At 41.2% G+C, this 26,925-nt stretch overlaps 1 protein-coding gene across 2 annotated transcripts; it reads left to right on the top strand.

Moving 5' to 3' along the window:
• Positions 1–16: 16 nt before the first annotated feature.
• Positions 17–26,289, top strand: LOC143020336 (hydroxyacyl-coenzyme A dehydrogenase, mitochondrial-like). Of its 2 annotated transcripts, XM_076176660.1 has the most exons (8): positions 17–219; positions 8,733–9,008; positions 10,436–10,573; positions 18,901–19,063; positions 20,495–20,611; positions 20,910–21,027; positions 25,904–25,928; positions 25,965–26,289. In XM_076176660.1, the coding sequence occupies exons 1-7, from the start codon at positions 103–105 to the stop codon at positions 25,911–25,913; spliced, it is 939 nt and encodes a 312-aa protein (XP_076032775.1). In that variant the 5' UTR covers positions 17–102; the 3' UTR covers positions 25,914–25,928; positions 25,965–26,289. The 2 variants fall into 2 exon arrangements, with proteins under 2 accessions (XP_076032775.1, XP_076032774.1); XM_076176659.1 differs by having other exon boundaries at positions 25,904–26,289.
• Positions 26,290–26,925: the final 636 nt, after the last annotated feature.

Genomic DNA, 26,925 nt, shown 5'->3' with positions numbered 1-26,925 from the left:
ATACAAACTGGCAACATTTCAGGGGCAACTGTGCCTACTGCCTAGTACTTACTCCACATTCAATACCGGTTCTGTGTCGCTGACCGTCAGGCCTAGGTAGACATGGCGTTTGCGTCTGTTGTATTGAAGAGGACTCTAAGTCACTCGGCAGTAATGTCATCAGCAATAAAGCAGGTTACAATTATTGGGAGTGGCCTAATGGGTGCTGGGATTGCACAGGTAAGAAATGTTTTTATCCATTAATGTTCCTCTTCATAATTCTCAATGAAGGTTTTACCAAATTTAACCAGAAATAGTATCATAAGTATGGGTGATAAGGAAGGGAATAACAAGATGGGTTACGTCTATCATATTATATAAGAACAAATTGTGGACAATCTCACGTCTAATTAAATGGGATGATAGGAGCGTATTTATCTAATTTGTTGTCTTTCTTTAGCAGGCAATCTTCCCATAGCCAAAGTATTTGTGACATTATAATTATAGTATATGCCAATATTTTATCTTATTCATTTCGTGTATATATATATTGCAAATTAATATATATTTCTGTGATGGCACACAGCCAGGCAATTACAGGACAGTATTTGATTTTAAAACATCTAGTAGGCTTTCCTACAGTACCCAGTGGATTTGTGGCATCATAATGAATGAATGACTGTATTTTAGTAAAATTTCAGAATCACGCAAGCATGGGTATTTAACATGAAACTTATGTTGTTCAATAGCCCTTAATTAACTTAACCTAATCTAATGTAACCACTTGATAGAAAAAACTAGATCATTCAGATGCAAAAATGGAAAATGTGTTTCCGTGATACTGGAATAAAACATGTATTTTAGGTAATTGTTCATACAGGAAATCCTGGAGATCTCATCTATAAACACAGGTGAAATATAAAGATGTTTGCCGGTCTTAGTTTTTTAAAGATCTGTTGGTGTTACTGCTAATATTTGGTTACTTATATATGGGGTTCAAAATACTCTGAATAATAAGAGCGAGTGGATGATATAGGGAAGAATTGCAGCTATGAGACTGTTGAACCATCTATATGATAATCAAGATAATCGCCATCCAAATTTTTGAAAAATCACTTCCATGTCTGTTTATTTGTGGTATTTATATATGGGGTTCAAAGTACCTAAAATTATGAGAGCTAGCTGATGGTATAGGTGAGAATTATAGCTGTGAAACCTAACCTAACATAATCTAACTCTTGGTAAATCTGAAGATGTTTGCCCATCTCAGTTTTTTTGAAAATTGGTACTGATGTTTCTATTAATTGTACTCAGGATAAGAACTAGCTGATTATATAGGTAAGAATTGCAGCAGAGACTGGCAAATATCTCTTTAAATATCCAAACACAATTTCCTCCTCCACCCGTCCTATCCTAAACATAGCAAAATTCTTTTACAAAAAAAAAAAAAAAAATCATAAAGAATATCCCCTTACTGGCTGTAAATGATTTAGGAAAAGTATGTTTTAGAAAATAAGAATGTGACAACAAAGCAGTCACATATTTATTATTATATAATTATTATGTATTTTGTTTTGTACAAATAAATGTTACTGGCTGAGTGGGTAAGGGTGTTGTTACTTGCAGCGAAGGTCGAGGGGGATGGCGGTTTGAATCCTGCCACCAGCGATGTTGAACCAATGGCATGGTTCATTAAATTCCACTCTACAAAGTCCTCTGTAAGGGGCACCATCCTAGCCTTTCAATGGGAGGAGTTTGTGACGTTAAACCATATCATAAATAAATGTTTCTTTTTTATGAATATCTTTGATTTGTGTGATGTTACAGCCAGCCAATCAGTGGGTGATATTTCATTTTGGGATTTCACTTGAGGCCGTTCCATTCACTTGAACTCATTGCCTACTTTCCATCAAGAATAAAGTTATCCATTCAAAGACTACCACCAACTCCATAACTAGTCAGCTTCCTCAACAGTTGTTGATAGGGAAAATTGTCAAGGGTATTCAGTAATCCTTGTATAGGACCTCTAGTTTCTTCACTCACAGTCAGGGTGAGTGCATGAGCAGCTTCAAGATGGTTGATAGTTCAGGGTTTCTCATTATATGATTAGTGAAAACCCAAGTGTTTATTTTGTTTGGGAGAGTATGTGATAGAAGAAAGCTAAAGATAAATGTGGGTAAAAGTAAGGTGATGAGATGTACAAGGGGTGAAAGTGGCAGTAGACTGGAAGTGAACATTAATGGAGAGCGACTGGAGGAAGTGGATAGTTTTAGATATTTGGGTGCAAGTGTAGCAGGAAAAGGTGGAATGAAGGTGGAGGTAGAATGTAGATTGAGAGAAGCGAGTAAATGCCTTGGTGGTTTAAAGAGTGTAATGAGGAATAGACATTTGGGAATGGATGCGAAGAGGAGACTGTATGAAGGAGTGATTGTGCCAACAGCACTGTATGGGGCAGAAACGTGGAACATAAGAGAAGAAGAGAGAAGGAGTTTGAATGTGTTTGAGATGAGGTGTCTGAGAAGTATGGTGGGGGTTACTAGGCTAGATAGAGTGAGAAATGAGGAGGTGAGGAGGAGAATAGGGGTGAAAAAGGATTTGGGAGATAGGGTTGATGAAAGAATATTAGGATGGTTTGGACACATGGAAAGAATGAGTGAAGAAAGACTAGTAAAAGAGGCATGGAAGGCAGATGTGGAGGGAGTGAACATGAGGGGACGTCCTAGGATGAGGTGGATGGATGGGGTGAAGGGGGCTTTGGGGAAGAGGGGAATGTCTGTTGAGGAAGGAAGGGAGAGAATGGAAGACAGAGGTGAGTGGAGAATGGTTGTATATGGATGATGTTGTGACTGCATGAGGAGGAATGGGCGGGGAAGTGGGGGGTGGTGTAGTATGTGAGTAAATTTTGACGCAGCCCGAAGGGATTTCTCCCCGTCCTCGCCTTATATGCAAAGGGGGACGGAGAGGGGGGGTCGCCGATTAAATGAAGCGGCCTCGCTGTGGATGTACTGTGTCTTGCGACACTGCTTCTGACCCAGGGCGGTGGGCAGGGTGCAGGGATGACCCGTCATCCAGGAGGTGCTCAGATGAGAGGAAGGGTGGGAGGGGTGTGGAGTGTATTTAGGGATGAAATGGGTGGGAGTGTTTTTGTGCCTTTCCCTTTTTGGCTACCTCCCTTGGAAGGGGGAAAAAGCCTTGGTATATGTATGTATGTACCATCCCATATAGGATTGTATTTTAATGAAAAAGCAGATAGTCTTGCTCGATGTGCAATTAGAGATGTTAACAATGTACCTGGTAATGAATGCACATATAGACATATAAGGTCAATAATAAGATAAAATGTTATTGCTAGCATGGATATTGACCTAGTAGATAAATGTTGTGAGATGGGTAGTGTAAGTAGCAAGCATTATAAGGCAATATTAAATAATACAGAGGAATATCCATAGACATAGTAGACATAGTTCCCAAATGGATTTAGTCACTATGAGACTCAGGCTTGGATATAAATATTACTTGGAGGTGTACAGAGGAGCTGAACCTGAGCCCTGTACTTTATGTGCAAGGCTGGGAGGACATTCACTACAACATTATGTACAGTATTGCCCAGTAATCGTTGAATTTAGACCACAGGGACAGTGGAACCTCATTGAGCTCATATGCTATTTCATAGATAATGATATCTTAACTAAAATTATTAAAAAACATCCAATGTTTGCTTTCAGATGGTAAATGTAGTACTGTGATATTGTAATATACAGTAAAGGATATGAGTGATATTTCATGTAAACATTTATTTTGGCAAAACTAATATAAAAATTGGATATAAAATGTATAGGCAATGTATTGGCAAGACCCAACTCTCTCCTTTTTTGTATATCAACAATAAACTTATTGAAATTGAAAATTGAACCCAAGTGTTTATTGGTTAGTCATAGAGTGAGCCTTGGTAAAATAGAGGAAATGTATCACCTTAGAATTTTAAGCTGAAAATGACTGTGTGCCTAGCCTGGTCGATTTTAAAAGTGAAACTGGCCAAATGTCAATCACTTGTTGCCTCAAGTTTCACTAAATGGAAAACTAGCAGCTCCACAGTGGCTGACAGTGTTCCATAGAACCTCCCATAGATCTCTTGGAAGAAACTGTAGACTGTTGTATCAGTGGGGCTATTTCTTTGTCACTAACAAAAAGTTGTAGGAAGAGGAGAGCAGTTGTTTGTTGCCAGCTCTCTCTGTGTGAGAAAGTATAAAAAGTACTGCTGGAGTTGATAGAGATATCTTGGGCCCAGCCTGAAGACAGAGTGCCAGCACCTCAGGGCTGCACCTCCTGATGAACGTGTGGGTTGACAGGTTTTAAGAATGTTAAGCTTTGGTGCTCATCTTGCTGAACCACCACATGCAGGGACCTGTCATTGGCCAAATCCACAATGATGTAATGGTGTTAACGTAGAGCAATTGTATCCATGAAATATTGCATATTGATGTATATCATAGGAGACATGTAGTCCGTTACACAACTATCTGCACGAGATAATCAGTTAAAGATTCTAGGACTAAACAGGTGATATGTGTGGGACTCGCTGGGCGATAGTTACTCTAATCAGTTTTATCTCCTACCCTTTAGATAGCCCTGACATTTGCTGATTTCTAATCTTCAGGCAGCCTCTATGCAGTTAATGGTGTTTTATATAGATTCACAAACATTCTACAAATGATATGTTTGAGTTCCTTCAAAATTGTTGCAGTAATATATTTTCCTGGCTTGGTGCCCTCTTTGATTTCAAGCATTACGTTAATTGTAATATCACAGACCTGGGAGTAATCATCCCAAAGGACATGTCCCCAAATAAATGGATAAACGAAATTGTCAGAGAAATCTACAACTTGCTGAGATCAATAAAAAGAACATTTATTTACTTGGACAAAGAAATGGTGAAGAAAATACTAGTCACACTGATAAGACCAAGACTGGAGTACATAGTGACACTATGGTCACCCAGTACCAAAAAGAATATAAGGAAAATTGAAAGAATCCAAAGAGCAACTACAAAGATGGCCCCCACACTTTCAGAACTATGATATAAAGAGAGATTGTCAAAACTAGAGTTACTGACCCTGGAACAAAGAAGAGAAAGAGGAGACTAGTTGAGCATCTGTAGAATCATGAAAGGTATTGAAGTCTTGATAGAGAAGACTTGCTAAATCAGGATATGAGAAATAAAGAGGACATGGAAGGAAACTCGAAAAGGACAGTTATAGAAGAGATCTGAAAGAGAACAGCTTTCCCCACAGTGTGGTGGATATATGGAACAAACTGGACAAAATTATAGTATGTGCAAGAACCATACATGAATTTAAGAACAATTTAGATACTGCAAGATACGGACAGGACACCACAAGTGTAGCTCTCCTTCCTGTAAGATACAATTAGGTAAATAACTCAAAGAGAAAGAGGTGACATGATTACAGTATTCACATCACTAAATGTTGAAAGATTGCATTGATATAAGAGATCTCCTGATTAAAGATGGGAGGGCTTTATGAGGTCATGGAAATAAATTAAAGACCACATGTTGAAAGGATGTAAAGAAACAGTTTTCCATATAGATGCATAAATATGTGGAATAGCTTAGAAGGTGATATAGCCCAAGCTGAAACAATACACAGGTTCAAATCTAGATATGATAATTGGGAATCAAAGATGTAGATTAAGTTGGAACTGCACATAAATTTGAGTCTAGGTATGTTAGAATATTAGAGAACAGGAGACTGGACCCAACGAACATTGCTCCTTTCCAGATTACTACAATTAGGTATATAATACTGCTATGAACACTCAAACATGTTAATGTCAAACTAAAACAGTAGCTAAGACAAAATAGAATGAAACTCTTTTCAGAAATCATCAGTGGCATTGCTCACCCCAGATAACCATGAAGCAAAGAAGTATTCATATATAGAATTGAATGGTCAGTTTCTCCCATCACGCAAGAACCCAAAAATCTTGGGTTTCACTTCTTATACATGTCCTTCAGCCCACACATCAAGGACCTAACAGTGAAAATCAACCAGAAAATAAACATATTAAAATCAATAGCTGCTTATGGTCAGCAGAATAATAACATGGTCTTTAAACAGTTCTTTAAAATCATACTCAACAATATCTCAAGGACATGGTTCTCAACAGTCAAGAAAAAGACATACACCTTTCAAACTATACAAAACAAAGCATTAAGAATGACATGATTCACCCAAACCATCCCAATAGAATATCAGCACACTGAAACCAAAATCCTTTCTATGGGACAACATGAAATATATGGGGATGAATGTAAAGAGAAGACTATATGAAAGGGTGATTGTGCCTCTTAACACTCTGGGTCAGATTTGAAATATAAATGAGGGTGAAAGGAGGAGTTAAATGTGTTTTGACATGATGTGTGTGAAGTATGGTTGGGGTTACAAGGATGGATAGATTGAAAAGTGGGGAGGTGAAGTGGAGAGCAGGGATGGAAAGGGAGCTATCAGATAGGGTTGATCAAAGAATACTGGTTTGGGCATATGGAAAGAATGAAGTAGGAAAGACTAGCAAAAAGAATGGAAAGCAGAAGTGGATGAAATGGAAATGAGGAAACAACCAAGAATGGGATGGATAGGGTGAAGTGGGTCTAGAGTAAAAGGGGAATGGCTTGAGTAGGGAAGGGAGAGGGCAAAAGATCTGTAAGTGGAGAGTGGTTGTGAATGGATGATAAATTGGTGTGGCCTTTGGCACATACGTATTTCACAACATTGACAAAAACATAACAAGACTATAGGAAATCAGGTTCACTCTAGATCTAGTATTGCCATAGTGGTGTAGTTGTTTTCTAACTAGAGCCAGACAGTATTTTTTGTCAGATCTCTTACACTGAGCTTCTTATTGATTTTTGCTAGCCCTCTCCTCCCTGCAGCTGTTCCTTTTTAATCTGTTCTAAGTGTCCATATCTTCATTTTCCTTTGCTGTTGTGGTAGGGATAAGAATGTTGGTACCATGTTCTTGTGTCATAGAAGGCAATTTAAAAGCATGGAGTGAGGGGACTGGGTCCTTTTGTATCTCAGGGTTCTCAGCATATACTTGTTCTTTTTGTCACTTTATTCCACTTGACATGGCTGCTTTCTTTTTTATCTTATTTCTCAGTGAAGCCTTTGGGGTTCCCACCTTCCCAAGGACACAGCAATGTTGCTGGTGTGGTTTGTTTGAATCTATATGCTATTACATCTTGGACAAAAAGAGGGCAAGTTGGGTAAGAGAAGTTTGGTGTGAAAAATATTAAGTGGGTGATAAAGAAGTGTCAATTTATTTGGGTGGGGCAGGTAGTCAGAAAGGAGGGTGGCAGATGAAATGCATTACTGACTGGACATCACAAGGTGGCAAGTGTGAAAGAGGAGACCAGAAAGAGGGGATGATAGAGAAGCTTGTAGGAGGAATATGACAGAAGAGGATGCAGTTGTGCAACTCTTGGAAGATGTCAACCACTTCAGTACGAGTAAAATTTTCGCGTGCAGCATTGGCTGCCATATGTATGATTCATCACACTACCCGCATTATATAATATAAAGTCACAGCTGTATTATTCATTCTCTTTTACTGAGTAATAATAAACATAGAAAATATGATCAAACCAGTTCACAGAATCCAGGGGTAACTCATATACTGTACTGTGGTAATTGTTACCTATTTAAATAGGCATCTTCCTTATTATCAGGAATCTTTATCAGTGGCTACCTTTACATTCGGGAAACTTTCACTCAAGTAATTGTTGTTGTTTACAACTTTTGAATCGGGAGCATTTCCTGAAGCTTCGAACCGTGCTGATCGTAACTTTAAATAAGATATGATTTAACTCCCCTCCTCTTTTATTTGCTTGTTAAATCTCCTTTTATGTAATGAATATTGGTTTAAAATTGGGGATTGAACATTGAGAATTTACTTAAAAAGTCAATATAAACCCATGGCCTTTTGAGCATTTTGAACTCATGAGACATGCTGAATAAACAGTCCACATTAACATTCGGGACAGAACCCAGAGCTCTGGTACCTAATGGACGTCTTGACTAGAAATGTCAAGGCAAGGGACCTATGTCTTCAAAAGTTCAATACTGAAAAGCCTTAACCTTTTAACCCCTTCCATACGGTGCCGCACACGTAGGCGTCATGGGGAGCGAGTGTATTCGCGAGGCTGCCATATCGGCGTCTTGATTATATTTATTGTAGTCACCCCTCCATAATGACATTCTTTCTAATTCTTTTGTAATCGCATTTTCTATGGTTATCAAAATTCACGGGTGAAGAGAGAACGATCGATATAAGCGGTGACTATATTTTATGATCCGAGTATTATTACGACACGTCGTACGGCTGGCATTGGCTGCTGCCACCGAGATCTAAGTCCATGACGCCTACGTGTGCGGCACCGTATGGAAGGGGTTAATTTCAAACACCACTGTTTGAGAACCCAACCAAGTTGAAAACTGCATCCAGTAGATTCTTGAACATTTTTCAATGAATTTGTTAAACCATAATTTTTATAATACAACTACAAAAAATATATATAATCAAAATACTGATGTCTGCATCCTCATGTACCCACTTGCGGCTCATGACGCCTACGTAGGTCTCATCATAACAAAGTGGTTTGTCCAGCAGTAGACTCCATCTGGCTGATAATTAATTGATTGTACTGGATAATATCTTTAGTTATAATTCTTTTACAGGTGGCTGCTCAAACAGGCCATAATGTGACCATGGTGGATATAGATGGTGCAGCTGTAGAGAAAGCTCAGAAAAGGATTGGTGCCTCTATTCAGCGTGTTGCTAAAAAGAAATTCAAGGAGGATGAAAGTGCTGCAGAAACCTTCATCAAAGAGGCAATGGAGAGATTGACAACTTCAACAAATGCAGCAGAGTCTGTGACCTCTGCCGACTTGGTAGTGGAAGCAATTGTCGAGAATCTTGATGTCAAGAAAAAGCTCTTTGGTGAATTGGATAAGGTATGGTTATGTTAATGTTGTTATGCAATTTTTTTTTATATACATTACATAGAAGTAAGGGTTGTTTAATGTACCATGGGATTTTGGGCATTTTTCCAAGGTTTATTATGTTTTAGTCACAACTTTTTTGGGGGGGAGGCAGTGGATAGGAGTGAGTGGAGAATGGTTGTGTATGGATGATGTTTTGACACAGCCCAAAGGGACTTCTCCCCCACTCTCTTTATTTTCCACACGAGGAGACAAGGAGGGAGGGTTGCCATTGAAGTGCCTCTACTGTGGATGTACTGTCTTGTTGCATTGCTTCTAACCCAGGCAGTGGGCAGGAGACAAGGACAACTTTTCATCCACAAGGGAAACAAAGGGTTGTGGATAGGAGTGGGTGTTTGCCTTGACTGTCTACCTCTCTTATAAGGGGAAAGAAGCCCTTGATATATAGATAGTTGCAACTCCTAAAGTATTGCAAGTGAGGCACAGTTCACAGTTTGTTGGGTTTTGAAAAATATAACCATTGCAATCTCTAGAAATGCAGATCTTGTATGTAAAGATTATATATTTTAGCTGATTCAGGACTATTTTATGACTAACCAGAGGTTCCTTGGATTTGAATATATTCATATGTAAGCCAGAATAAGATTTAACATTTTGAACTCATAAACTGCATAATGCATCCTGGACTGGAAAGTGAAAGTTGAAATAGAGCCCAAATTGTATGATAATTCAGGTCAAATAGAGAAAAAAAATATGCTCAATAAAGACAATTGGTGACATGTCGAACCACTCTTCTAGTCATGCTATTGTTATGTAACATTAATCTTTGTGATGAAAAGTGAAAGAAAATATAGCATTGACATTGATGCAGAAATTCAGTTCAAGAATATTTGTGAATGATTTACTATAAATGTAATATAATGAAACAAAATAATTCAATAGCTCAGTTGATATTGACATGCTACTGTACAGAAAATTGTTGATTTGAAGTTCACTTGTTCATCTGAGTTTCCTGATACTGATCACTCAAAATTACCCAATATTCATACCTTTGGGTACTACTACATAGTCCATTAACCACTTCCTAACTGTAGGTTACCTAGGATATGAAATATATATTATCCATATTTGTGCTACTGCTTGAACTGCCAGCTTTTTGGACATACTAGGCAGTGATGTCACAACCTAGATGTATGTGTACATTGCTTAGCCCCTGCACATGGTGCCCTGTGCTCAAACTCAGCCAGGTGTACTAACTGCAATCAAGATCACCCAACATGACTTTGTGAGTTATAGTTTGAATTAGCAGTTGTTGCTGGTTCTTTAGGGGGCACAGGTCTCCTGCAAGAGAGAACTGGATCAGCAGATTGATTAAATTGATTATGTGAAGACACACACTGACATTGCTATGATAACTGTTTTCATAATTATTTTACCAGGTTGCCCCAGAACATACCATCTTTGCCTCAAATACATCTTCATTGGCCATTTCATCCATTGCGGAAGCCACGAACAGAAAGGATCGATTTGGAGGACTCCACTTCTTCAATCCAGTCCCAGTCATGAAACTTCTTGAGGTTAGTGGCCACTTGTGTTTGCTGGTAGTTTTCATTGTCCCTAAGCATATTATGAAAATTTATATGATCAGGTAAGGTACCTGGGTTGGATGGGTCTCATACTCGTACTGTCTGAAGAAGGGGAAGTTCAGTAGTAGTGGACTGGTAAGTGAGATTGTTTAAGGAAGGGTAGAGTGCTGGAGGACTGGAGGAGTGTCTGTATAGTTCCACTTTATAAGGGAAAAGGGGATAAATTTGATTGAAGTAGTTTTAGAGGGTTTAATTTGTTGATATAATTGGGAAGACTTATGAGAGAGTTTTGATTGAGAGGATTAGGAGAGGAACAGAGGGAGTAATTGGCGAGGAACAGTGTGGGTTTAGGAAAGGTAGGGGTTGCATGGATCAGATTTTTGTGGTAAGGCAGATATGTGAGAAAGCTTTAGGAAAAGGTAGAAAGGTTTTATGGGCCTTTATGAATTTGGAAAAGGCTTATGGCAGGATAGACAGAAAGACACTGAGAGGGGTTTTGCAGATATATGGAACTGGTGGAAAAGCTGTCGAGAGCAGTAAAGAGGTTTTGCAAAGGAGAGAGCAAGTGGTTTGAGGCAAAGGTAAGGCTGCATCAGGGATGCGTTAAATTGCCCTGGCTGTTCAGTGTGTATATAGATAGGGTGGTGCAGGAAGTAAATGCAAGGGTAATGGGCAGGGGACTGGAGGTGGTTAAAGAAAGTGGAGAAAAGTGTAAGGGTCAGAGGAGGGATTAAAGGAGTTAGTGATGGAGTTTGGGAGGGTATGTGAGAGAAGAAATTTGAAAGTAAATACATACATACATACATACATATACCAAGGCTTTTTTCCCCCTTACCAGGGAGGTAGCCAAAAAGGAAAAGGCATAAAATCATTCCCACCCATTTCATCCCCGAAAACACTCCACACCCCTCCACCCTCCCTCCCATCTTAGCACCTCCTAGATGACGGGTCATCCCTGCACCCTGTCCACTGCCCTGGGTCAGAAGCAGTGTCGCAGGACACAGCACATCCACAGCAAGGCCGCTTCATTAAATCGGCGACCCCCCCCTCTCCGTCCCCCCATATAAAGGAAAGGACGGGGAGAAATCCCTTCGGGCTGCGTCAAAAATTTTTGCTCACACACACTACCTCACCCCCCATTCCCCCGTCCATTCCACCTCATGCATCACAACATTTTCCATATACAACCATTCTCCATTCACCCCTGTCTTCTGTCCTCTCCCGTCCTTCCTCAACAGACATTCCCCTCTTCCCCAAAGCCCCCTTCACCCCATCCATCCATCTCATCCTAGGACGTCCCCTCATGTTCACTCCCTCCACATCTGCCTTCCATACCTCTTTTACTAGTCTTCATTCATTCTTTCCATGTGTCCAAACCATCCTAATACTCTTTCATCAACCCTATCTCCCAACTCCCTTTCCACCCCTGTTCTCCTCCTCACCTCCTCATTTCTCACTCTATCTAGCCTAGTAACCCCCATCATACTTCTCAGACACTTAATCTCAAACACATTCAAGTTCCTTCTCTCTTCCTCTCTTATGTTCCATGTTTCTGCTCCATACAGTGCTGTTGGCACAATCACTCCTTCATACAGTCTCCTCTTCGCATCCATTCCCAAATTTCTATTCCTCATTACACTTTTTAAACCACCAAGGCATTTACTCGCTTCTCTCAATCTACATTCTACCTCCACCTTTTCCTGCCACATTTGCACCCAAATATCTAAAACTATCCACTTCCTCCAGTTGCTCTCCCTTAATGCTCACTTCCAGATTACTGCCACTTTCACCCCTTTCATCACCTTACTTTTACCCACATTTATCTTCAGCTTTCTTCTATCACACACTCTCCCAAACTCTGTCACCAACTTCCTCAATCCCTCCTCCGATCCTGCCACAAGCGCAGTGTCGTCCGCAAACAACAGCTGGCTCACCTCCCACTTTTCTCCATTTTCCTTAACCATCTCCAATCCCTGACCCACTACCCTTGCATTCACCTCTCGCACCACCCCATCCATGTATAAGTTGAACAGCCAGGGTGACATAACGCATCCCTGACGAAGTCCCACCTTTACCTCAAACCACTCACTCTCTCCATTTCTAATCCTGACACAAGCTCTACTACATACATACATACATATACCAAGGCTTTTTCCCCCTTCCAAGGGAGGTAGCCAAAAAGGATCCATGTATAAGTTGAACAGCCAGGGTGACATAACGCATCCCTGACGAAGTCCCACCTTTACCTCAAAACACACACTCTCTCCATTTCTAATCCTGACACAAGCTCTACTACATACATATACATACATATACCAAGGCTTTTTCCCCCTTACAAGGGAGGTAGCCAAAAAGGGAAAGGCACAAAAACACTCCCACCCATTTCATCCCTAAATACACTCCACACCCCTCCCACCCTCCCTCTCATCTGAGCACCTCCTGGATGACGGGTCATCCCTGCACCTTGCCCACCGCCCTGGGTCAGAAGCAGTGTCGCAAAACACAGCACATCCACAGCAAGGCCGCTTCATTTAATCGGCGACCCCCCCTCTCCGTCCCCCCTTGCATATAAGGAGAGGACAGGGAGAAATCCCTTCGGGCTGCGTCAAAATTTACTCACACATACTACACCCCCCCCACCCCCCGCCCATTCCTCCTCATGAAATCACAACATCATCCATATACAACCATTCTCCACTCACCTCTGTCTTCCGTCCTCTCCCTTCCTTCCTCAACAGACATTCCCCTCTTCCCCAAAGCCCCCTTCACCCCATCCATCCACCTCATCCTAGGACGTCCCCTCATGTTCACTCCCTCCACATCTGCCTTCCATACCTCTTTTACTAGTCTTTCTTCACTCATTCTTTCCATGTGTCCAAACCATCCTAATATTCTTTCATCAACCCTATCTCCCAGCTCCTTTTTCACCCCTATTCTCCTCCTCACCTCCTCATTTCTCACTCTATCCAGCCTAGTAACCCCCACCATACTTCTCAGACACCTCATCTCAAACACATTCAAACTCCTTCTCTCTTCTTCTCTTATGTTCCACGTTTCTGCCCCATACAGTGCTATTGGCACAATCACTCCTTCATACAGTCTCCTCTTCGCATCCATTCCTAAATGTCTATTCCTCATTACACTCTTTAATCCACCAAGCCATTTACTCGCTTCTCTCAATCTACATTCTACCTCCACCTTCACTCCACCTTTTCCTGCTACACTTGTACCCAAGTATCTAAAACTATCCACTTCCTCCAGTCGCTCTCCCTTAATGTTTACTTCCATTCTACTGCCACTTTTACGCCTTGTACATCTCATCACCTTACTTTTACCCACATTTATCTTTAGCTTTCTTCTATCACATACTCTCCCAAACTCTGCCACCAGCTTCCTCAATCCCTCCTCCGACCCTGCCACAAGCTCAGTGTCGTCCGCAAACAACAGCTGGCTCACCTCCCACTTTCCTCTTGACAGCTCCCAGAAGCTTTCCTCTTATCCTGTATATCTGCATAACCTCCCACAGTGCCTTTCTGTCTACCCTGTCGTAAGCCTTTTCCAGATCCATAAAGGCCCAGAAAACATCCTTCCCCTTTCCTATAGCTTTCTCACATATCTGTCTTACCACAAAAATCTGATCTACACAACCTCTACCTGTCCTAAACCCACACTGTTCCTCACCAATTACTCCCTCTGTTCCTCTCCTAATCCTCTCAATCAAGATCCTCCCATAAACCTTCCCAACTACACTTAACAAGCTAATCCCTCTGAAACTACTACATTCACACTTGTCCCCTTTTCCCTTGTAAAGTGGAACTATACAAGCACTCCTCCAGTCCTCTGGCACTCTACCTTCTCTCCAGCAAACATTAAATAACCTCACCAGCCAGTCCACCATCACTATACCTCCTTTTTTAAGACATTCTGCATGGCATCCATCCATACCAGGTGCCTTACCTGCTTTCATCATCTTAACTGCTGCCTTCACTTCATCCTTCCTTATTTCTCCTCCATTTTCCTCTCTCATCACTCTGATTTTCCTAGCATTTCCCACTGCAGCTATCTTTCCCTCCCTATCCTCCTTCACATTATGTAAAAACACAGGGGCGACTACAATAAATATAATCAAGACGCCGATATGGCAGCATCGCGAATCCACTTGCTCCTCATGACGCCTACGTGTGCGGCACCGTATGGAAGGGGTTAAGCAACTCCCTCAAATATTCTGCCCATCTTCCCCTTACTGCCTTCTCCATTATCATCTCTCCATCTGCACCTTTTACCTTTTCTTCTCTACTTGATTTGCCTCCTCTTCCTCTCTTAATTTCTTTCCAAAACATCTTTTTATTACTTTCAAAATTTTCTGTCATACGTATACCAAAGGCTTTTTCCCTTTTACACGGGGGGTATCCAAAAAGAAAAAGGCATAGAAATCACTCCCACCCATTTCATTTCCCATATATTCCACTCCCCTCCACCCTCCTGTCTAAAAATAAGGTGGTGAGATGTATGAGGGGAGAGGATGAGAGTGAGTTGGAAGTAAGCCTTAAAGGAGAGAAGCTGGAGGGAGTGGACAGTTTTAGAAATAAGTTGTAGACTTGAGAGTAGCAAGTAAATTCCTTGGGGGATTAAAAAGTGTCATGAGAAATAGGCATTTGGGAATGGATGCAAAGTGGAGATTATATGAAGGAGTGACTGCCAATGGCACTGTATTTTGGGGAGACTCAGAATTTAAGAGAGGCAGGAAGGAAAAGATAAAATGTATTAGATACAAGGTTGGATAGAGTGAGAACTAAGAAGATGAAGAGAAGAGTTGGGGTGGAAAAGGAGATGGCAGTTAGGGCTTGTGGCAAGTGAGGTGTGGATCAAATGACAAACAAAGTTGGAATGGATTTTATTGGGTTTACACAAGACTGGTATACAAAACGTGAAGCTCAGCCGGGAATGCAGTTGACCAATAGCTTGTCCATGGGTGGGATCACAGTTGACCACTCAGCTCGCTTGTGGGTTGAGAGAGTTTGTGAGCTTTGGTGAGTATCATCTCATGGAGGTGGTCGCTACTTCTATGTATGCAAGGAGCTGGTTGGTTGACTGCAGTGTAGGCCTGTGCTGGGGGATGATTGGTTGGCAGCTGTGCAGGCCTGTGCTGAGGCTTTACAGTACTCAATGTGAATGTTCCAAATGGTGTGATTGTGGTGGTCTTTATGATGTCGTTGGGATGCATTGGTACTTAATAGGAGCCCATCAGCAGATCTAACTTGGTAAAATATTTGGCTCCATCCAGGAATGATATGACATCGGAGAGGTTTGGAAGGGGATAGTGATTAGGTTTGTAATCATGTTCAAGCATCTGTAGTTTCTGCAGGGCCTGAGTGATCTGTCCTTCTTGATGATGATGTGCAGAGGGGAGGCCCAGTGGGTTACTGCCTTCTGGCAAATGCCTAGGCACTAAAGCTCAGCAAACGTGTTTTTCGCTGTGATGAGTTTATCTGGTGATAGCTGGTGGAACGTGGAGAAAATGGTGGAGGGAGCCTGAGGTCTTTATGCTGTGATATAATCCATGCTTGGTGGGTGTCTGCAGGTATTGCCACAGTTCTGACTTGAAGATATCTGGATAGCTCTCTTGAAGGTTTGGGAATTCATCTTTGGCGAGTTTGGCTGGTGTGGTAGTGATGGATGTGACAGCAAAAGAGGAGTCCAGTGAGAGCCTTAGCCCACATCCATTAGGAGCCTGTAGTGAGTGAGGAAGTCCACACCAAGGAATGGCAGTTCAATATCAGTGCTGGTGAAATCCCACCCATAAGCATAGTTACTGATCAGTATGTGTTTGTGGCCCTGGGTGGGAATCAGTGAACTGTTGGTGGTGCGGAGGTGCACAGTGTTGACCATTGATCATGTTGGCTTCCATCTGTGAGCAGGTAGCAGGGAAAGGATATCACTGGTGTCAACCAGGAACTGCATCTTTGTGGAAGGGCACTGTAAATAAAAAAGACACTTATTGGTTGATAGGGTTTCTGCAATATGTGGGTTGGCTGCTGAAGTGTGCTTAGGTGGCTGCTCTATTGGTTTTTTGCATAGGGGCAGCAGGGGATTTATAGGTGTTCGCTCTGAAGCGTGTGTGGTAGAAACATAGCTTTTGTGTCCAGGGCCTCTGGGCTTGTTGCTCCATGGCTGAAGGAGGCTGCCAGTGCCAGTACCTGCTATCTGAAGCTGCAGCAATGACCTGGGCATTATTGTCATGGCTTGGAGCCTGTACTGTCTCCTTGGCATGGGTATGTTGGTAGGCAGTGGCTTGTGCATTGAGCAGGCGGTTGCTACTTCCATATATGCAAGGAGTTTGTACGTGAGCAAGGAGCTGGTTGACAGGCTGCACTGCAGCTTGTGCCGAGAGATGATTGGCTGGCTGCAGTACTTATATGTAGTATACAGGAAAGGAGCATTGTTAATTGGGTTCTGTCTCCTCTCCAATTTATTGAAGACTACATTGTACACAATTATGCATGCCAACAACACAACATATACTCATACATACATACATATACCAAAGGCTTTTTTCCCCTTATATGGGGGGGTAGCCAAAAAAAAAAAAAGGCATAGAAATCACTCCCACCCATTTCATTTCCCATATATTCCACTCCCCTCCACCCTCCTATCTTGGCACCTCCTGGATGAGTATATGTTGTTGTGTTACAACATATCATTATCCCTCTTTTATGGGGGGTAGCCAGCCAGCCAGGGCATGCACATACTCCCACCCATCCTACTCCATCTGTCACCCATTTGTTTCTCTGTCATCTTAGCTCCTCATGGATGAGGGGTCATCTCTGCCTCCTACCCACTGCTCAGATGAGAAACAAATGCAGTAAGACAGCACATCCACAGCAGGGCCATACTGCTTCTTTTATCAGATAACACTTGCTCCTTATCCCCTCGTGCAAAAAATAGAGAAGATAAGGTGAAATTCCTTAGGACATCATCAATTTATTGCCCATTCACAACTATTCTCCACCCACATTTATGCTTTGCCCTCTCCCTTTCCTGTACAACAGACAATTCCCATTTACTCGACGCCCCTGTCTATATTTCATAAACTAGCTTCAGTTGTTGGGCTCAGTGACTGTGAAAGAGCTATGATGTACTTAAGATAGTGGTGTACAACGTTTTTCTTTTTGTTTTCTTTCAAGGTAACAGGAAAACTCATGGTTATTTATTATTTATTCTGCAAAAATGTATATATAGACATTATGCTATAGAAACAATGGAATAAAGTTTGTATTCTAAACAATGTGAATTAATATTTTTCATGCATTTCTTCAACTTTTTGGAACCTAAAAGAAAAAAAAAATCTTAGTGACTGATGGTAAACCCCTATTTATGAGAGACAAAAGTTATATATTTATGTACATATATGTACATTTATGTATGCATAGACATTTGGGAATGGATGCTAAGAGGAGATTGTACAAAGGGATGATTGTGCCGACAGCACTCAATGAGGCAGAAACATGGAACATAAGAGGTGAAAGGCCTGAGAAGTATGGTAGGGATTACTAGGCTGGATAGAGTGAGAAACAAGGTGGTGAGGAGGAGAGCAGGGTTGGAAAGGGAGTTGGGAGATAGGGTTGAAGAAAGACTATTGGGATGGTTTGGACACATGGAAAGACTGAGTGAAGAAAGACTATTGGGATGGTTTGGACACATGGAAAGAATGAGTGAAGAAAGATTAGTAAATGAGTGTGGAAGGCAGAGGTAGAGGGAGTGAACATGAGGGGGCGACCAAGGATGAGATGGATGGATGGAGTAAAAGGGGCATTGAGAAAGAGGGGAATGTTTGTTGAGGAAGGTAGGGAGAAGACGGAAGACAGAGGTGAGTGGAGAATGGTTGTGCATGGATGATGCTGTGATGTATGGAAGGGAGTTGTGGGGGGGGAGTATGTGTGAATGATGTTTTGACACAGCCCAAAGGGATTTCTCCCCATCTTCTCTTTATCTGGATGAGAGGATGGAGGGGGGTGTTGCTGATTAAATGAAGCAGCCTTGCTATGGATGTGCTGTGTCTTGCTGCATTGCTTCTGACCCAAGGCAGTGGGTGAGATGCAGGGATGACCAGTCATCTAGGTGGAACCAAGAAAAGATGGAGGGAGGGGTGGTAGGTAAAAGGAAGTGGAGTATGTAGGGATGAAATGGGAGGGAGTGGATTTATGCCTTTGACTTTGACTACCTCCATTGTTAGGGGGAAAAACCCATGGTATATGTATGTAATTATACATACATGAAAGTGTAGTTATTATAATATTGTTCTTTACATTTCCGTATAGGTGGTTCGCATCCCTGAAACCTCTCAGGCAACCTATGAGGCAATGTGTGCCTGGGGAAAAGCTATGGGCAAGGCAACTGTGGAATGCAAGGACACTCCAGGTTTCATTGTCAACAGACTGTTAGTGCCATATTTATTTGAAGCAATCAGAATGCTCGAGAGAGGTAAGTGACCCAAGGTGACTGGTGACATCTAAGTACCATGGTGCACTTTTTTCTCTTTTATATAAATGAAATAGTATTTTATTCAACAAGAACCCTAACAATAGGTCTTTTTTGCTTGAAACATTATTCAGACAGGTGGCTGCACTTTTCAGTAGCAAGCAGAACAACTTGTGCCATTGTATTAGAGTTAATTGAATCTACAAAATTGGAAAACCGTTAGCATGTCAAATGTCATTTTGAAATGTATAATTTGACTGACTGGGTAATGCCTGACTTTGGGGAACAGTTGTAGGAAGGTGAGGAATTTACACCTGATATTGAAAATGGGATGAGCAAGCAGAGCTTGATGATAATATTATTGGTTGTATTTAAAGTTTAAGTTTATTTAATACCTTAAGTCCTACCATTAGGTAGATTTTTACAACTTTTGCAGATTGAATTTTTTTTTTACACTTTCCAACTTGTTGAACTGCTTGTAACAACGTACCCAAAGTTTCGTGTAGTTGACAGAAGTTGATTATTTTGTTTACACATATAATGAAAACTGTGTATATACATGATCCCACAAAGAACATAGTATAACAAGTCTCTTATGTTGATTGGATCAGCAAGTGATCAATGACAAGAACCTGCAGACTATGCTCCTTTGAGATGGACATCACAGGGAATAGTCTACCTGTTGCTCATTTTCAAAACTGACAACACCCATCTGGAGGTACAGTCTCTTGGGTTTTTGACCATGCCTAAGTCTCCCTCTGTCAGCTGACTACTGAATTTATCTCAAATTTCTAGACAAGTGCTGACATCCAGCAACTTTTAATCAAAATGGTAGTATTTTTACATAAACATGGACAAGTTCATGCAAATAAGCAATCTAGTATACATGCATGATACAACAAATATGACACATTTTCTTTTAAAATTACAATTAGATTTATATGGGATGGAAGTACCATGCCAGTCAAGGGTATGATTTTCTTTCTGAATGTGATTGAAGATAGTTATGTTTTGTATATAATAGTGTGTGTTGAGCAGGGAAAATAGTGCAATAAATAGGAGTGAAGGTAGGGTGATTGAATGGATGTCATGGCCTGAAAAGTTTAAGTAGTTTTTACATGAAAAGTTGTAGAAGCAATGCTTATCTCCAAAACAAATGATTTGTCACAAGGTCACTGACTATTGGACTTCATTAACCAGGACATGTTCCTTAGGGTGAATCAGGACAGTTAGATCATGTGATCTGATCAACCTTGATGCATATCCGTTTCGTACTTGGGCTACTAAAGAGGGTCTTGGTGTGAAGATGGAAATATATAAATTACTCATTGCGTATGTCTATTTTTTTTCCAAATGTGGATTTATTCTATGATGTCTACCAAGTGTTAGTACTTCCTATTTTAATTTTGGTTGCATTATTGTGTGCTTTGTTAGGTGATGCAAGTGCCCGTGATATTGATACAGCAATGAAGCTTGGTGCTGGCTACCCAATGGGTCCCTTTGAACTTGCTGATTATGTTGGACTTGATACTGCAAGTTTCATTGTCAATGGTAAGTATTTTTTTTTAGATCTTAGTGAGGGAGATCTATTATTTAACAAATTGATCTTCAACCCACTTGGCATAAGTTTACTCGGTAGATTTTGCACTTAACCCTAATTTAGCTGAAAGGTTTTTAGAGATGGGGTTAACCCTTTTGTTGTATAGTGAGTGGTTCGGAGTTCCTTTAGATGAATGAAATTGCATGAAAGCAGCCAGAGAAACTTAATAAGTTTTATTGTCAATAGGTTCCTAATTTTAATTCCTAATTGTGATAATTGTTTGTACAATATAATTCTTAATATCCCTAGGTTGGGCAAAGGGTGACCCCGAGAACCCTCTGTTTGGATCATCTCCTATTGTGGAACAGAAGGTGGCTGAAGGCAAATTGGGCGTAAAATCTGGCGAGGGTTTCTACGTATATAACAAGTAAGAATTGGTCTTCCATGGAAAGCCTGTATGCCATAGTTGATTTTTGTACTGTTTAAGCTCTTATTATGTCAGCTCATCAATGAGTGTGTAAAGGGCAAGATGTTGGAGGAAGTGGTGTGATTTAAGTATTTGGTTGCAATTGATCAATCAATCCCTTGTCCTTGGTCTCCCCTGCAGAAAACCTGCAGTGGTTGCATATGGTGATGAATGTAGTAGTAGATACAGAAGTGAATTACATGTTAGAAGGAAGCAAGTAAATGGGTAAAATGAAAAGTATTTTGAGAAATGGGTATCTGGGGATGAATGCAATGAGAAGGTTGTAGTGTACACAAAGTGTGAGGGAGGCAGAGAGAAAGAATCTTTTTCGAGATGCAAAGCTTCAAAAATGTTGTAAGTGTTAATAATCTGTATACAAAAAGGCTTATTTCCCCCCTTATATGGGAGGTAGCCATTTATTTTCCGAGTGTAAGTGCAAATAGGCCTGGTAGTGAGAAGAGTGTAGAGGAAAGGGAGGCTTTTTGGATAGATTTAAATGAGTGCATAGAAAGATTAAGGAAAAAAGTCAATGTAGTGGTATTGGGAGACATTAATGCTGGGGTAGGAAATGAACCAATAGACGGAGTGGTTGGTAAGTATGGAGTTCTGGGGAAAAATCAGTGGAGAGTTGATGATAGCATATACAGTGTTTAGAAAGTAGAGTATAAGTACACATGGGAGAGGGTGGTGGATAGAAGAGTGGTAGAGCATTAATGGACTATATACTGGTAACCAGGAGTATAGTAGGAAGAGTTAAGGATGTACATATTCTAAGGGTAGAGAGTGGGGTAATGTCAGATAATTTTTTGATGGAAGGCAAGTTAAGATTGGAGGATAGATGGAGAAAGAGGAAAAGGACAGAAGGTAGGGAGGTGTTTAGAGTAAACTGCTTAAATGAGAAAGAAAAGGAGGAGTACAAGAAGAAGCTGAGAGAAGAGTGGGAGGGAGTAGAGGAGGAATGGGAATGTTTCAAGGAGGAGTCACAGGGTGTGCGAAGATGGTGTGAGGAACAAGGAGGATGGGAGGTAAAAGAAGGAAAGGTAGTGAGTGATTGGATGATGAAGCAAAGAAGGTTTTAGATGAGAAGAAACGAGCATTCACAGATTGGTTACAAAATAGGACACGAGAATCATATGAGAGGTACAAAGAAAAGGTAAAAAGTGCAGATGGAGAGATGTTAATGGAAGAGATGGCAGTAAGAGGAAGATGAGCAGAATATTTTAGGGAGTTGCTAAGTGTGAAAGAGGATAGAGAGGGAAAGGTAGTTGTAATGGGAAGTGCCAAGCAAATGACAGTAATAAATGAGGAAAATGGAGGAGAAATAAGGGAAGATGAGGAGAAAGAGGTTATTAAAATGATGAGAGCAGGTAAGGCACCTGGATTAGATGGGTGTCATGTGGAGTGTCTAAAAGAGGGAGGTACCATGATGGACTGACTGGTGAGGTTTAATGTATGTCTAAAAGAGAGTAGAGTACCAGAGGACTGGAGGAGTGCCTGTATAGTTCCACTTTACAAGTGAAAATTTTTCAAGTGTGAGTGTAGTAGTATCAGAGGTATCAGTTTGTTAAGTGTAGTTGGGGAGAAATTTTTCTCCCCGTCCTCTCCTTATATGCAAGGGGGGGGTTGCCGATTAAATGAAGCGGCCTTGCTGTGGATGTGCTGTCTCTTGCGACACAGCTTCTGACCCAGGGCGGTGGGCAGGGTGCAGGGATGACCCGTCATCCAGGAGGTGCTCAGATGAGAGGGAGGGTGGGAGGGGTGTGGAGTGTATTTAGGGATGAAATGGGTGGGAGTGTTTTTATGCCTTTCCCTTTTTGGCTACCTCCTTTGGAAGGGGGAAAAAGCCTTGGTATATGTATGTATGTAAGTGTAGTTGGGAAGTGTTTTGACTGAGAGGATTAGGAGAGGAACAGAAAGTAATTGGTAAGTGGGTGGACAAGTAGGGGTTGCATGGATCAGAATTTTGTAGCAAGGCAGATATGTGAGAAAGCGTTGGAAAAAGGTAAGGATGTTTTTTGGGCCCTTATGGATTTGGGAAGGCTTATGACAGGGTAGACAGGAAGGCACCTTGGGAGTTATTGTAGATATATGGGATAGGAAGAAAGCTGCTAAAGAGCAGTCAAGAGAGTGTGTGAGAGTAGTATAGCCTGTGTTAGAATTGGAAATGGAGGGAGTTGTTTGAGATAAAGGTGGGACTTTGCCAGGGATGTGTAATGTTGCCTTGGTTGTTCAATTTATACATGGATGGGGTGGTACAAAAGGTAATTGCAAGGGTAATGGCCTGGGGATTGGAGATGGTTAAAGAAAATGGAGAAAAGTGGGAGATAAGCCAGTTGTTGTTTGCTGACAGCACTGCACTTGTGGCATGATCAGAGGAGGGATTAAGGAAGTTAGTGATGGAGTTTGGGAAGGTGTGGGAAAGAAGGAAGTTGAAGATAACTGTAACTGTGGGTAAAAGTAAGGTGATGAGATGTGCATGGAGAGAGGATGGCAGCAGATTGGAAGTGAGTATTAAGGGAGAGAGACTCCACATCTACTCCCTTTCCTGCCACATTTGCACCCAAGTATCTAAAGCTATCCACTTCCTCCAGTCTCTTTTCCAATTTGCTGCCATCCTCTCCTCTTGTACATCTCATCATCTTACTTCTACCCAGTTATCTTCAAATTCCTTCTTTCCCACACCTTCCCAAACTCTGTCACTAACTTCCTTAATCCCTCCTCTGATCCCACTACCAGTACAGCGTCGTCTGGAAACAACAACTGGCTTATCTCCTATTTTTCTTCATTTTCTTTAACCATCTCCAATCCCTTGCATTTACCTCTCGCACCACCAAAGTGGCAACACACCCCTGGAGAAGTCCCACTTTTACCTCAAACCCCTCACTTTCTCTATTTCTAGTTCTAACACAGGCTCTACTACTCTTGTAAAAACTCTTGACTGCTTTTAACAGCTTTCCTCCTATCCCATATATCTGCAATACTTCCCATGGTGCCTTCCTGTCTACCCTGTCATAAGCCTTTTCCAAATCAATAAAGAAAAAAAAATCCTTAACTTTTCCTAAAACTTTCACATATCTACCTTACTACAAAAATCTGATTCACACAACCCATACATGTCCTAAACTCACACTGTTCCTCACCAATTACTCCCTCTGTTCCTCTCCTAATTCTCTCAATCAAAACACTCCCATAAGCCTTCCCAACTACACTCAAGAAACTGATCCTCTGAAACTACTACACTCACACTTGTTCCTTTTTCCCTTGTAAAGTGGGACTTTACCTTCTTTCAAACATTAAACAACCTCACCATTCAGTCCACCATCACTGTACCTCCCACTCTGCATGGCACCCATCCAACCCAAGTGCTTTACCTACTCTCATCATTTTAATAACTGCCTTCACCTCGTCTCTCATTTCCTCCTTCATCACTCGTTTTCTTAGTGCTTCCCACTGCAACTACCTTTCCCTCCCTATCCTTCACATTTAGCAACTCCCTAAAATACTCTGCCCATCTTCCTCTTACTCTCTCTTCTGTTGTCATCTCTATGTCTGAACCTTTTACCTTTTCCTCTGTACTTGATTCACCTCCTCTTCCTCTCTTAATTTCCTTCCAAAACATCTTTTTATTACTTTCAAATGTTGTCATACTCTTACCCCATTTCACATCTCTCCTTTTTGTCTCCTTTATCTATGCTTTACTTCTTTTCTTTGTACTGTTCATATGATTCTCTCATCCTATTTTGTAATAAATCTGTGAATGATCGTTTCTTCTCTCCTATAACCTTCTACTTCTTCATCCCACCACTCGCTACCCTTCCTTCTATTTATTCCCTCCTTGTTACCATCTTTGCATACCTTGTGACTACCTCCTTGAAACATACCCATTCCTCCTCCACTCCTAGTTCTACTCTATCCTTCACTCCCTCCCACTCTTTTCACAGCTTCTTGTATTTCTCCTTTTCTTTCTCATTTAAGCAGTTTACTCTAAGCACCTCCCTACTGTCTTCTTCCTCTTTCTCCATCTATCTTCCACTCTCAACTTATCTTCCTTACTTTCCCCCCTTGTACATTACATTATACATATACCAAGGCTTTTTTCCCCCTTACCAGGGGGGTAGCCAAAAAGGACAAGGCACAAAAACATTCCCACCCATTTCATCCCTGAAAACACTCCACACCCCTCCACCCTCCCTCCCATCTTAGCACCTCCTAGATGACGGGTCATCCCTGCACCCTGTCCACTGCCCTGGGTCAGAAGCAGTGTCGCAGGACACAGCACATCCACAGCAAGGCCGCTTCATTAAATCGGTGACCCCCCCCTCTCCATCCCCCCATATAAAGGAGAGGACGGGGAGAAATCCCTTCGGGCTGCGTCAAAAATTTCTGCTCACACACACTACCTCATCCCCATTCCCCCGTCCAATCCACCTCATGCATCACAACATTTTCCATTTATAACCATTCTCCATTCACCCGTCTTCTGTCCTCTCCCGTCCTTCCTCAACCGACATCCCCTGTTGGTGGTTGTATGTTGGTGCCTTGTGGATGAAGTGTCATCAATTTCCTGCCCACTACCTGGGTCAGAAGTGTTGTAACAAGATATAGCAGGATGTGACAGCCTGAAGTTGATTAAACTTCCTTCCTCATACAGGTGTAATAAGAATGGATAAAGTGAGTGTGAAGGTGGGGCAGAAAATGAAACTGGGGTGAGTGGGAAAGGAGCTGTCATATAAGGTAGATCTGAATGATGTGATAGTTTGGGCATTTAGAAAGAATGAAGGGGGAAGAATTTGTGTGGAAAGCAAAAGCAGCTACTACTAACATACCAACTTTTCAGGTCCAAGTAACTTGGCCCCGTCATTTAGCAGAACCTGGGTATTCAGCTTTCGTTCTGGGCAACATATAACCGGAATAAGGAAAGTGGCAAGACCTTTGGATGAAAGATGTAAACTGTTTGTCCATTGGGAAGCTGCAGGAGCCCAGTCAAGCTAGCTCTTAGTAAATTGGACATAATTTTCCTCCATTGGAAAAGTGCCTTATCAATGCAATTTTATATTCAAGATATGGTAGGTATTAAATGTAATAAATTATATTACTTTACTGTAAACATCTGTTGTTGAATTTGTATCTTGAATTCATGTAGTATTTATATAATGTTACTGATCATGAAAACTGTATTTCAAGTGTCTGTCATATATTCATAATAAAATTTAAATGAATTTAGCAGTATTATTATTGAGTTCCTATACTTGGGCAGAACTAGAGTGGAGGAGGAACGGGGATGTTTCAAGGAAGGAGTCAGGGGGTGTGGAAAGATGGTGTGTGGAACAAGGAGGAATGGAGGAAATAGAAGGAAGGGTAGTGAATAGCAAGATGATGAAGCAAATAAGGTTGTAGAAGAGAAGTAAAGCATAAGATAAATGAGAGCAGATGTGAAATTGGGTAAGAGTATGACAAATTTTTAAAAGTAATAAAAAGATGGTTTAAAAAGAAATTAAGAGAGCAAGGAGAGGCAAATCAAGTAGAGAAAAAAAGGTAAAAGATGCATAGAAGATAATGGAAGAGACTGCAGTAAAAGGAAGACTGGCAATGTATTTTAGGGAGTTGCAGTGGGAAGCGCTAAGAAAATGACTGATGAGAAATAAAAGGCGAGATGAAAGTTATTAAAATGAAAGCAGGTGAGGCACCTGGGTTAGATGGGTGTTGTGTGGTGTCTTAAAAAGGGAGATAAAATGATGGTGGACTGGCTGATGAGGTTTAATGTTTGTCTAAAAGAGGGTAGAGGATTGGAAGAGTGCCTGTATAGTTCTGCTTTACAAGGGAAAAGGGGACAAGTGAGTGTAGTAGTTTCACAGGGAT

This window comes from Oratosquilla oratoria, chromosome 39 (assembly GCF_046742065.1).
Source record: "Oratosquilla oratoria isolate Oo_2021 chromosome 39, ASM4674206v1, whole genome shotgun sequence".
NCBI lineage: Eukaryota > Metazoa > Arthropoda > Malacostraca > Stomatopoda > Squillidae > Oratosquilla > Oratosquilla oratoria.
Note: the sequence above shows the minus strand (reverse complement) of the source record. Positions and strands in the feature narration are given on the sequence as shown.